The 12786-nt window shown below is 45.6% G+C and overlaps 1 protein-coding gene across 1 annotated transcript in view; it reads left to right on the forward strand.

Annotated features, from left to right (window-relative positions):
- TYRO3 (TYRO3 protein tyrosine kinase) overlaps nt 1-12786 on the forward strand; it is an 81122-nt gene that overhangs the window by 39650 nt on the left and 28686 nt on the right. Inside the window, exons 6-8 of the mRNA XM_066631471.1 lie at nt 3744-3859; nt 9301-9475; nt 11083-11222. Coding sequence (XP_066487568.1) covers nt 3744-3859; nt 9301-9475; nt 11083-11222 — 431 coding nt within the window. The remainder of the gene's footprint in view (nt 1-3743; nt 3860-9300; nt 9476-11082; nt 11223-12786) is intronic.

Raw genomic sequence — 12786 nt, forward strand, 5'->3', positions numbered from 1 at the left:
TGTTCTGGCATGGGCCAGGTTCATTAGTGGCAGGCACTTGAAGCTGCTGACCATTTGTACCCACTGCTGTGACACTCTTAGCAGCAGCATGGTGCCATTTATGGTGCTGCTTTGGCATATCACGGTGGAATGTGAGAGCCTCTGTTGTAAACATCGCAGAGGATTGGTCACTCACAATCTTCCAGCCCATCTAGGGATGCTTTAGCAGCAGATCCTCTGTAGGAGTTGCCTCCATGACAGTGACTCACTGAGGTACCAGTAGCCACTACAACTACTGCCTCAGCTCCTGAGTTATCTCCCCAGTCTAGTGGATTCACGTCAGTGAGCTGCCTCCATGAAGATGACGTGAAGAGAAACCCCACAGTCACAATCAGCTAGTTTGGCCCAGACGTTTCCAAGGCTGAGCTGATGACCAGCAGCATCTCCATTGCCAAAAACAGGCAGGCACAGCAGAGGATGGCTATCCCCATCTTGTCCCTCTTGTGATCTTCCCTGGGGCGTCTGTCTAGACACTCTTGAAACAGAATGACGGCCCTTTGGGTCTGATCTATCAAGGCTTGTCTTAGAAGGACACTGCCCTGTGGCTGCACAGGGCAATCTGTGATGCACAGTATGGATAGCTAAATAGTTCACAGTTCAGGGCTTACTGCAAGCCACAGAGGTCCTTTCTGCAAGAGGCTTTGTAAGAGATAAAGAGCGAAGCTATTTCTTAAGACTCTCCACTTACCCCGAGGTTTACAAATGAATTTACAGCTCTGTGAAGCAGGACTTATGAGAGTCCTGTAAATAAACAAAATGCGAAGGATTACTGTTTAGGAGAATGGGAGCAAAGCGGATTATGGGGAAGGATCTGAAGGTGAGAGATAGTGTTTGCCATAGAAGGAGCGACAGAGTCAGTGGCAGCATGAATGGAACTGCCAAGCCAAGAGTGGGAGCAGCAGGAGATGACGGGAGCATGAAGAGGTGGACGGGAGATGACATATGGAAAGAGAAGATTGGGAGTGAAGGAGAGGCCAGCAGGACCGGAGTTGTGGAAAGGGAGGGTAGTTAGCTTGGATTGACGTAATTAACAAAGATGACAAGCCAAGGGAGGAATGGCAAAGAGCTCTCTTAACCCAGGGGGCTGCACAGAGATGTCGTTCTCTTCCAAGTGCAAATCCACTGTGAGCAGCGTAGGAGAGTTGCAACCTACAACATTGTAGCACTTCCACACAGATCCATTTTTAATATGGTGACCATGTGCCATTCTCCCTTTCCACCCCCATGAATTCACGCCTTTCTGAGCTACCCTATGTTACTCTGGGTTCTTTCCAAGCATGTGTCTCATTGTGAGTTTCATCCAACTTTTGACTTCATTTCTCTTTTAAATCTGTCCTACCTTCTCACTTTGTTTTTTTTCCTGAATTACTTGCCTGGCATTAATAATAAGTGTTTATTATTATTGCTATTAGGTAGCGCATCAAAGGGGAAAAAAATTCTCCCACTCAGCAGTTGGAAAGCTCAGGATGGGCACACCCACACAATAAGGGTCTCTGGAGAGCTGCTCTTATTCATCCTTATTTGCGACTCACTGGCTGTCCAAGTCTAATGTGTTGGTTGTGATGGTGCTGCAGGGTTGCTGAGGCTAGAAGTGCGGACCTTTGAATCTAAACTCTGCTGCCCCACCTGCATTAGTCTGCTAGCACAGCCAGTTGGAAGATTCCTCAGGCTATGACCTCGCAGAGTGGTTTTGCCCACTGAGGCAGTCCATCTGCCTCTCCTAGGTTTTGGCTGGACCACAGGCAAACTTGACTGCCGTTGGATCTCTCTGGGTATTTTTCTTCTTTCAATAGCAACTGTGGAGTGCATGTAATTTGGGTTGGAGCCCTGATCCAGGGTAAGGGGGACCTAACCTACTATACAGCAGTTTTCAATCTTTTTCATCTTGCAGCACACAGACGAGGTGCTAAAATTGTCAAGGCACACCGTCTGTTTTTTGACAATTGAGAAGGCGCACCATGCCTCTGGTGGGGGGCTCACATCCCCCAGTGGCCCTACTGAGAAATGACCCTCCTCCAAACTCCCATAGCACATATTGGGACCATTTGCGGCACACCGTTGAAAATTGCTGGCCTACACCCTCATTAAAATCCCCCCTCAGCTGCTATTAGTTGCAGAGGAGAAAACATTCCCATTCCCTCTGTCATGGACAGGACCCTAATTTGGAAGGGAGGGACACTGCAGCTGTTAGAAGAAAAAAAATTATGTAGAGAGATCCAATTATGTATCTCCCACATAACATTTAGTTTAACTCTATGTCTGCTTGCTGTGACCCTTTTGCATGGTAGGTGTAATTCCATTATCCATTTTAGAGATGCGCTTTTCTTTTTATTGTAGCTGCAGTGGGAAAGGGAAGACTGGCATGGGGGAGAGGGGCTTCTTAACCCCTTTCTCTCTGTTTTCTCATTGAAAATCTTCCTCAAGCTGTTTTTATGCCTACTGGGAAAACAAAAGCCGTTCGGGAGCTATTTTTCACCATATCACTGAAGATGACCTAGCTAGGTAACAGCACCAGCTGTGCGTTCATGTCCACTGACTTCCTGATTTTAAAATGGAGGAAAAAGGTCCTTAACTCAACAATGGAATCTTGTTATGCTGCTCCCATATGATCCCAGAAAATGGTCTAAGGGCAAATGACATTGCTAAAGCTAAGCAAGTCTCAGCCTAGTCCAGTGGTTTCCAAACGCAGCAGTGCCCCCAAAGCCTCTTCTTCCCAGCAAAGCTGGGCCCCACCGTCTTGGATCACACAAAGTCTCACATGATCCAAGACAGTGGCATCCAAATCTTGCAAGATCTTGCATGATCCAAGATGATGGTGCCCAAATAGCGCAAGAACTCATGCGATCCAAGATGCTAGTGCTCCAATCTTGCAAGATCTTGGTGGGAGGGGACACTGGGGATGTCCTGTAGTGCCCCGTGAGTTTGGGAACCACTGGCCTAGTCAATATCAGGCTTCTTAAAAGCTCATGTAAACATCTGCGATGTTCCCAACAGAAGAGCAGGATATAAATGTAACAAAAGAATTATAAATTGTGAAACATACAACAATTACTGTGTGATTATATATCTGAATGCACCGCACCAGATTATACTTTATTGTTGGTTCTTTGATGACATGGGAATAATTATGCAATGAGGAGCTTATGAAAAGTTCAAGACTTCCTGGACTTTGAATGAAGGGTCTACTCAGCATCTTCCAGGGCAGGTTACTTTATGAAACTGGAATGTCACATTTGTTGGATTCACACCAACTTTTTTTTTTTTAAAAAAAAGCCTGTATTCTCCTATTTTTTTGAAGTGGGCGTTCAGTACGGATTTATTCTAACACATTAATTTTACCACTCACCTGTTAAAAAAGGCTATGCTTTGAAGACCTGCCACAGTTTTCAAGGAGATGGGCTGTTGCAAGGAGTGAGAAATAAAAAAGATCTCAGGCCATACTGCTTGCTTCTAAACTTCTAGAACAGACTGTTTTCAGAAGCATCTATAACAAATGTCTGTTTAGCCACCAAGCAGTGAATAAAGAAAATAAGTTATTCAGTGTTAATCAGGATTTATGATGGCATCAGCAAGCTACCTCCATTCATTCAGAGCTCTGTTAGCACCTCTGAGGGACCTTATCCAAATTCCCAGATTGTGGTGTCTGCACATTGTCATACAAATATCTGCTCAGTTCTGCATATGCTAAACTGCTTTGTTTTCAGCTCTTCCCTTCCCACCTGTCAATGTGACAGTAACTCAGATCACCAGCAACAATGCCAGTATCACTTGGGTGCCGGGATTTGATGGCCGTTCCTCACTTCGTTCGTGTACAGTTCAGGTATTTAATACTTCTATATACCCTGCTCTGCAAAGTAAACAGCCATATCCAGCAAGAGGTTTGCTTTTTCTGCTGGAGTGCGTGATGCCTTGAATGATTACAGGTGCCTGTTTTGCACATTGTTCTGAGACCTTCAGGCTGCAAACAGAGTTGTGTAAACTCAGCTTAACCCAGTTCTGCTCAGCCTACAGGTGTACACATTTGAACCCTGTTGCATATATGCAATGGTGGGCAGAAATGGCTTAGAGCCCAATCCTGTGGTCCGCAGCACGGCTCCGTGTCGTGGACCACAGTCACAAACATGCTGTAAGGCACGTTTGCAGGGCTCACCGCCAGGCTCTCGCCAGTCCTAGCCCAGCGCCGTCTGGTGCTGGGCTAGTGCTGGGTGGTGGCCCAGGTTCCACGGCTCGGTGGTCTCCTGGATCGCCGGGCTGTGGAATGGGAGGTGGGGGCATGAGCGGAGGGCGTTCCGGGGAGGGAGGAGGCGTGCCAGGGGGTGGGCGGGACGCGGGGGGAGGGAGAGAGGTGGATCCGCAGAGCTGTGCTCCGCAGGATCCAGGGTGCTCGTGCAGGGCTGCGCGCCCTACACGAGCGCCTTTACTTTAGCGCCGACCTTTTGGTCTGCTTTTGGTCATTGTGGGGCTGCTTCCCTTACTCAGTGGAAGGGGGCGAACATCCCCTTTTCCTGAGGAGCCTCCCGCGGTATTGTGGGAGGTGCAGGATTCGGTGGCAGCCCTCCACGGAGCTGCCGAGCCTGGGTGCGCTCAGGATTGGGCTGTTAAGCTTCTTAAACTGCTGCTACTTGATTGAAAGTCTCCAGAGCGGCAAACCAAAACACATGTTGAATGAGGCAGATGCCTTCCGTAGGGAGCTAATCAGCAAAGATTGCAAAGCTCTAGTTTTCTGTATAATGATAAACATGGTGTGTTTTTTATATTTCTGATTGACTCAACAAAGTAAGTCCTAGTAGAGCTTATTCCATGTGTCTTGTGGTTGATTTGCCCAAGTAAGATATAAAAACATTGTGCTGGATTTAAAAAAAAAATTGGTGATTTGACCTATTAATGTTCAACAGGCTTCCGCTTTTTGAATTTTACTTAAAGGTTACATGGACAGGCTAATGCAATGTACATCATCTCTTCTTCAGTACAGTGATATTACATCTTGTTCTAATGTGTTCCAGGCTTCTTGCATGTATGCTCGCTCACCCTGAAGTACCTCCCTTTGACCAATACTCAGTACTTGCACATGCAGCTAAACTTCTGTCTCGCATCACCCCAGCTTCAGGATTTACTGCAGATTTCAGAACTAATGCATCTTTTAAATGTCCAGCTTGGCAGGATGTGAGCCTAAAATTCACTATCCTATCCCCCACCAGCCTGCGTGATGCAGCAGTGCCAATGGAGCAGACCCTGCATGCAGTGTTGGTGGTGGGGTGACCAGTCTTGACCATGAGATCCATTCAAGGCATTGGCCCTGAGCAGGGTTGGGCTGTTAATTACACAGAACTCGTATTTGCCCTGGGGATTGCAGTCATCACTGCAACAAGTCTACTTCCATTCAGTCCACATTCTCAACATGCCAAGTTGCTGTGTTAATTATGGGTTCTCACGAGTGCACAAGTTCTTCAGTAAGCAGTTATCAGAGCTGAGCTGTATACAACTGTTGACTGGGAGCTGGAGGTCAAACCAGGGTCAGAGATGGGAATTGGGGCCAGAGTCAGTAAAGAGTATCAGAGCCCAAGCAAAGTCCCCTTTTGAACAGGAAGCCTTTATAGCCCTTCATGCTGAGAAAAGCCAATGGCCAGTCCAGGTGGGCAGAGCCCTGTTAGTTCACTCAGGGAACCATGTACTGCCTGGGGGGATGTTATAACCAGTAGTTCTGGTGCCTCACTGCACAGGAGTGCTGGGTACAGAGCTGTGATCTTCCAGTTCTGACTCCAGACAGCAGAGCCAGTACCTCTAGGGTCATTGTTAATTTTTTTGCCCAGCCCACTGGTATACACATTTGGTCCCTGTTGTGAATACGCAACACTGAGCAGAAATGGCTTAAGGCTTAATAACTAGAGGTGGGGTTTTTTTGGTGATAACAAAATAAGAGCGCATAAAAACACTCAGAAAGCAGAACTGCTTTCTGGACTTCTCATTTTTGTAAAAACAAAAACTGAAAAATCTGCAAAATTTGCTACAAAATGAAATCAGTCTCTATCACGTCTACATGAATGTGGATCTGGATCTGCTGACCACCTGTATCATTTGCCTAGTACACTTAAAAGTTTATAAAAATAATTTATAAGAATGCACCCTTAGAACAAAAACAGATGACTTCGCTTTCTGTACTTCTAACTTTGGAAGACACCAAAATCTGCAAAAAGATAAAACCGTTTTCACCAATCTATATTAATAACACAGCCCCCCGCCCCCCCCAGGCTCCCTGCTTCACTACTTCTGAGGATGGGATTCCTCTATGCCAGTGGTTCCCAAACTGTGGGCCACAACACCACTGGTGGGTCACAACCTGATGTTTGGTGGGTCGCTAAAGGGTGATGGAAAGATCAGATAACTAATCACCTCAAGCCTTAAGACTTGTGGCTGCTAATTACCCTGCAAAGAACTCAGCTCCTGCAGTTTGCAAGATAGCCGCTAACTGCTCTGCAAGGTTCTGCAGTTTGCAAGCATGTGTAAATATAGAGAGATAAAGTTGGAGGGTCTTTTTCTGGTCATTATTACTTAAAAATAAATAATAAAATATTGTTTCTCTCTAGATCTCTTTTATTTTTTAAAGTCTGGTCAACCAAGGTGGGTTCCAATAGAGTGTTGTCTTAAAAAGTGGGTCCTGGTGCTCAAAATTCTGAGAACTACTGCTCTGTGCTATTGCTGCTATCAGCCTGCTGAGGTTATTCTGCTTTTTCCTGTTTTGGTGAAGATGCAGCTCTTGCCTTCTTCGTTCATCAAATCAAATAACTTGTGAACAACTACATTCATTTTGACTTTCTGCATGCAACGGCTCTCCTCTGCTTTCTGGAACCATTTCTGCTGTTGCTGTGTTGAGGCCCTTGACACATCAGAATGAATTTCCTCCTGCGCACTGGAATGCCGAGCTTTCCCCAGTTGGTACAGCCTATCCTTTCCTCGTCTGCACGTCCACCAGTCACCATACAATGCTAATCTCTCCTGCTGTTCAGCTCCTCCCCCAACCTTCCCATTTCTTTCTCTCTCTCTTCTCTCCCCCCCCCCCCAAATTTCTTTTTCTTTTTTGTAACTGGTGAAGTGGAGAGGCAAGCAGAGTGAGAGCGGTTTGGATTTCATCCTCCTCCAGCAGCATTTTTTTTCTAAGCTTTGCAAGGCTTTGGATCCCACACTAGGAGAAACAAAGAGGGATTTCAGCCTCCAAACAGGTTTAACATGACAATAGTGCTCCACTGCAGAAAGCCTTACCTGGAGAACAGCCATGTTTTGGGGCAAATGCCACAGCAAGTTTCAGCTACCTGACTTCTCCCACACTCTGGCCTGATTTTTCATCATGGGTACCATTGACCCATATTTTCATTTGACCATTTTATAAGGCCAGGAAATGAATGATTCTCAGGCAAGTGACAAGTGATTCCTTCTTTCACAAAGTTGAAGATGGTCTGGTAGGGGCCTCATTGGCTGTAGTGTGCACCAGGGATGAGGGGTGTGAAGGTGGCAGGTGAGGTAGGACTGCTCCACCCGAATTCTTCAAAAGGTACCGCTGCCATCACTGCCACCACTGCTGGAGCTGTGATCACACAAATGCATCCAAGCCCCATGCTCCAGCTGCTGTTCACAGTGCATGGGTTGCAAGTGTTTGCATGATCACAGACCCAGTGGTGGCGGCAGTACTTTTTGAAGGACCCTGGTGGGGCAGTCCTGCCTCACTGCCACCCCTGCATCACTCGTCCCACTATTGTGCACACTCATCCCACTATTATTTCTGTTCACAGGTTTTGTAGATTTTTGCAATGTTTTTTAAACAGGCAAAGCCTGTTTGGCCAAAGATAACAGTGAGACTAAAGACAGGTGTGCACGTACCACAGGCAACATATCATATTCGGCTTCTTTAAAAATGATGGTTAAAAAAAAATGGAGTAAAATTCTCCAGTAAAAAATTAAAGGAGCAGATATGGGCCAGATCCATAAATCTTCTATTTTTAAAAACTTATTCATCCCTTTATCATGCAGATAAAAATACAAAAGAACTCATCAGATAAAAAGAATTCAAAATGCAAAATATCTGAAAGAATCTAGGCGCAAATCCAAATTGCATCTTACAAGATACACAAGAAAAGACAATGCAGATTGGGAGGACTGTATGTAACGGAGCATACAAGTAAACTCATATTGAGAGTCAAGATTATAGAATTAGTTCCCTAACAGAAGGACATAATTGCAGCCTCAAAAACTTTTGTTGATATGTTGATTTGTTTTCAGTAAAGACAAGAAAAGGAACGACTGCTTCAAAAAATTGGTTTGTGTGCTCTCCCTTTCCTATAATGTCTTTTGTTTGTAAAGTAATTTCATCTGTAAACGAGCAAGACCCAAATTCTGTCATACAATCGCTAGACGTTTGGAGATTTCTTCCTTTTCTGAATTTGCTGCAAAAGCCAAACAAGCAAACAAAAAACAATCAGTTGGGTACACAATGTTAGAAGTTATTTTGTGTTCATGTCATTTGGTAAGACAATCTTTGGGCCCATAAGAGGTTCTTAGTTGTTGATGGCTTTGATATATTATAATCTCTGGCTCTGAACCTCTCCATATGAGGTTGCTTTCTACTGAGTCAGACTATTGGTCCATCTCGCTCAGTATTGGTCCTTACTAACTGGCAGCAGCTGTCCAAGATTTCAGACGAGGTCTTCCCATCCCTACCTGGAGATACCAGGGATTGCGCTTGGAACTTCCTCCATACAAAGCAGATGCTGTGCTATTGAGCAACAATCCTGTCTCCCAGTCCTAGGATATGTCTGCCATATGTGATCAATTGTGATATGGACTCAGACGAGGGAGACTTGGGCTTGCATCCCTACTTAGCCTTGAAACTCATTGTACGATTTTGAATCTGTCACTATTTCTCACCTTAGCCTATCTCAAAGGATCATTGTGAAGATTCAGTGGTGTATCCCATGTACATACTAACTACCCTGAGCTCCATGGATGAAGGCCTTGGATCGAGGAATAAATGGAACATCATGTCCAATTTTCCATGCCACTATGTTTCAGTTCAAACGTTATTCTAAAGTTCTATTGTATATTGCTTTGCAGTTTTTTAAGTGTTTGCTGAATGAATTGTATATCAATGCATAGGAGCCAAATTTATAAATATATTATTTCCTGGGTACAATTCATAAAGATTTATTTAAAAAATTTTAAATTTATTTTCTTTGCACTATATGTAACAACTCTATCTTCCTTTTGCAACAGGTGACTGAGCCACAAGGCAGTGAGGTTTTCACCGAAGTTGTTCCTGTCCGGTCCCTTACCAGTTCTTTCCCAGGACTGAAGCACTCCACTAATTATAGTGTCCGAGTCCAGTGCACTAATGAAATGGGCAGCTCCCCTTTTACAGACTGGATCTATTTTCAGACCTTGGGGTTAGGTAAGAATACAGCAAGCAAGTGCATGGAAATTTTTGAAAGATTTTTTCAAAGAATTATAAAGTTCTGAAGCATAAGTGGATGACTCTACTGGATCACTTTAGTGGATCACTAATCCCTAATGTTTTTAAGTAGTTTTAATTGTTTCGTTGTGTTTATGTTTTACTGTTAGCTAACGTCTGGTTTTCAGTGAAAGATAGGATAAAAATTAAAAATTAGATAAATAACAGTCCAATCATAACTAAGGGTGCAATCCTGTCTCGCACTGGAACAGGCAAGCCAGGAGGGTTGCGCTGTATCCAGTGCAGGATAGGTGCCCAAAGTGGCTCAGCCAGAGGTAAGGGGAAACTTCCCTTTACCTCCAGGTAAGCCACCCTGGCCCCTATGGGTCTGCTCGGACTTGCGCCACCTCCTGACTTGGCACAAGTCCAAGGAGAGCAGAGCGACTTGAAGCCACTTCGAGCACCTGAGGAACTGGGGTTGGGATCCAGCTTAATTGCTGGGTCCCAGCCCCGCCTCCCATTTCCCACCCACCTGCCCCCGGGGCCGCCCACTGCCCCCCTTCCCCTTGCCCCAGAACACCTCCCTGCCCACCTCACTGGGCCGACACAAGGCTCACCCCGCAAGCTGCCACAGCGGCTGAATTCAATCTCCGTGTGCCAGTGCACCTCTGTGCGCTGGTGCGGCTTGCTCACGAGGAGGTGCAAACGTGCTTTATGGCACATTTGCAACCCTCCAAGGCCGGAGCAAGGGACTTGCGCCAGCCTAACGTGCAATTAGGATTGCGCTGTACATCTCTGCTACCAATGCAACTGGGCCAATGGAGCTGCATCCTGAATAGTGCATGCAGTGTGCTGCATCCTGCAGAGGGGGGCAGTCCCTGAGGCCTCCTTGAGGAAAGAAAACTTGTTCCCATACCTCATGGCAAGTCTCCACTGCCCTAGTGGGTTTCTTCAGATCTGTACCAGCCATTTTGTTGATGAGAATTGAGGAGAGGAGAGGGAAAGGGATTAGGATCCGAATGCATGTGGGGCTACCGGGAAACACACCCTATTCCACCTCCCACCTTCTCCCCTCTCTGCTCAGACAATCCCCTGTTCCTTCTGCCCCATTTTGTCCCATTCCGCTCCCTTACCAGTTCTGGCAGTGGGAGGTTTCTCTACTGGTCTGTGCACACAGCTGCCAGCAATGTGCGCTGTTGGCCATACTGCACGGGCTGCAAAAGTGGCACTTTTGCTGGAAACAAATGCCAGCTCACAGCCCAGTTGGACTGGGCTGTTAGTCAAGTAAAAGTTACTAAGGGCACATCACCAACCTAACCAAAGGGCCGAATCAAATAGTTGAGCCTCTGCTTCCTATTTTGCAGCCTATGATGTAGGTTGCCTGTAAATTGATCGTGTGAAAGTGGAACTGCCATTTCCCCTTTTTGTAGCTTATTAGGAGACAGAAAGAAGTTCTTGGACTGTCCAGGATCCCAAGAGTCCCTTGCAGAAGTGAATTATCAAACGGAATACCTAGTTGCCCTAAGGCTGCAATGGCTAAGGAGTGCTCGTCTCACTTTCTTCCTTTTTAACAACCTCATATGTACTGTGACTTTCTTTCCATATAGCTCCAAACAGTACTCCACAAAACGTACATGTTATCGAAAGAGATTCCTGCCTGATTTTGGAATGGGAAACAACTCCAGATATGCTGAGAGACGGTGTCCTGGGATACAGGCTGGAGTGGAGTCAAGATAACATAACTCAGGTAAGAGGTAGAGAAACATAAGAATCGCCTTGGAGGATCAGGCGGCCCATCAGGCATTCTAGTAGCTACAGCGAGCTACAGACTTCTGGGAACTTGTGGCCATCCTCTGCGGTTCACTGCAAGACTCAGAAGCCTGAACATAATTGCCCTTGACAGACCCATCCTCCACAAATTTCTCATCTTTTTTTGAAAAACTATCTAAATTAGGGACCATCACCACATCATGTGGTAACGATTCCTGCAAGTTAAATTACTGATAGTATAAGAAGTACTTCCTTTGGTCAAGCTACTGCTGATAAGAGGAGAGGGGCCACAGCTCACTGGTGAAACGTGTTCTTTTCCAACAAAGAAGGCCCGAGTCTCAATCCCCATCATCTCTAGGTAGAGCAAAGAAATGTCCTGTTTGAACCTTGAAGAGCTGAAACCAGCCAGTGCTGATTGGACTGAACGCCTGCAGTATAAGGCAGCTTGAAGGCCTGTCATTTAAGTGACAGGAAACTGGTGCATCAAGTGGCAAACCCGGAAGGGTGGTAAAAACTGATGTCCCCCCGCAACCTGTTTGCTGCTCCAGTAGGTGCTATGATCGCAGCATGATAGTCTTCTCCTCCCTCCAGTACTGTTGGAACAAGAAGGGGAGGAAACTGCTGTGGCTCTGGATCACCTCTCCCCATCTACCCAGCTGCTTTTGAAAGCACCAAGTGGTCAGGAAGAGGCAATTTGGAGCCCACCCATGCTTCTTCCCTTCACTTACCTGAGACTGTTCTTGGTGTTCAGCCTCCTCCTCTGCACCACTCTGGTTTCAAATGAACAGGAGCATAGCATGCTGGGTAGCAAAGGGAAAGGGGGCAAAGGCCTCAACATGCTGAAACTCCCCCACAAGAGTGCTCCAAATCAATGAAAAAACATTGTCAGAGTCTCTTCATTGTTGTTCCTGGGGTCCGTCTCAAATTACCTGGATTATAAAATGGAAATTCATCTGGAGTGAAAGAAGATTTGAGTTTAGTGCTAAAGGAGGATTCTAGGCCAAGAGCTCTGGGAAAAAAGCCACACACAAAAGTCACATTCTTGCTTATAGGAATGTTTTTGTGTCAAATAGGAAGGAGGTGGTAACATATGCTGCACTAACGCAGTTTGTTCTTGTCTGGGTCTGTTAATTAAGAAATGGAGCATTTTTTTTCCTCTCAGAAATGGAAGTGACACAGAGTTGGAAGGCACTACAAATGCAACAAAAATAAAACACTGTTACAAATTCACATCTTCTCAAGTATGTCTTGTACCACTACAAATAGGCCTGGGTTGACTTATACAAATATGACCTAAAATAAAATACCAAATCTGATGCATAGAATTTTCATACAATCTGTTACAGGAAATTTCAGGGACTGAAGAAGTGATAGGAATTGCATAAAATTATATCTGCATTCGCGTTGCCCTGTCTTGGAGACAGAGCTTTTAACTCAAGGATACAGCATATATTTCACATATATTTAGGGTCCCAGGGTTCAATCGCTTGCAGCATCTCTGCGTAGGACTAGGGAAGACCCCTGCCTCAATACCTGGACAC

This window comes from Tiliqua scincoides, chromosome 1, assembly GCF_035046505.1.
Source record: "Tiliqua scincoides isolate rTilSci1 chromosome 1, rTilSci1.hap2, whole genome shotgun sequence".
Classification (NCBI taxonomy): domain Eukaryota; kingdom Metazoa; phylum Chordata; class Lepidosauria; order Squamata; family Scincidae; genus Tiliqua; species Tiliqua scincoides.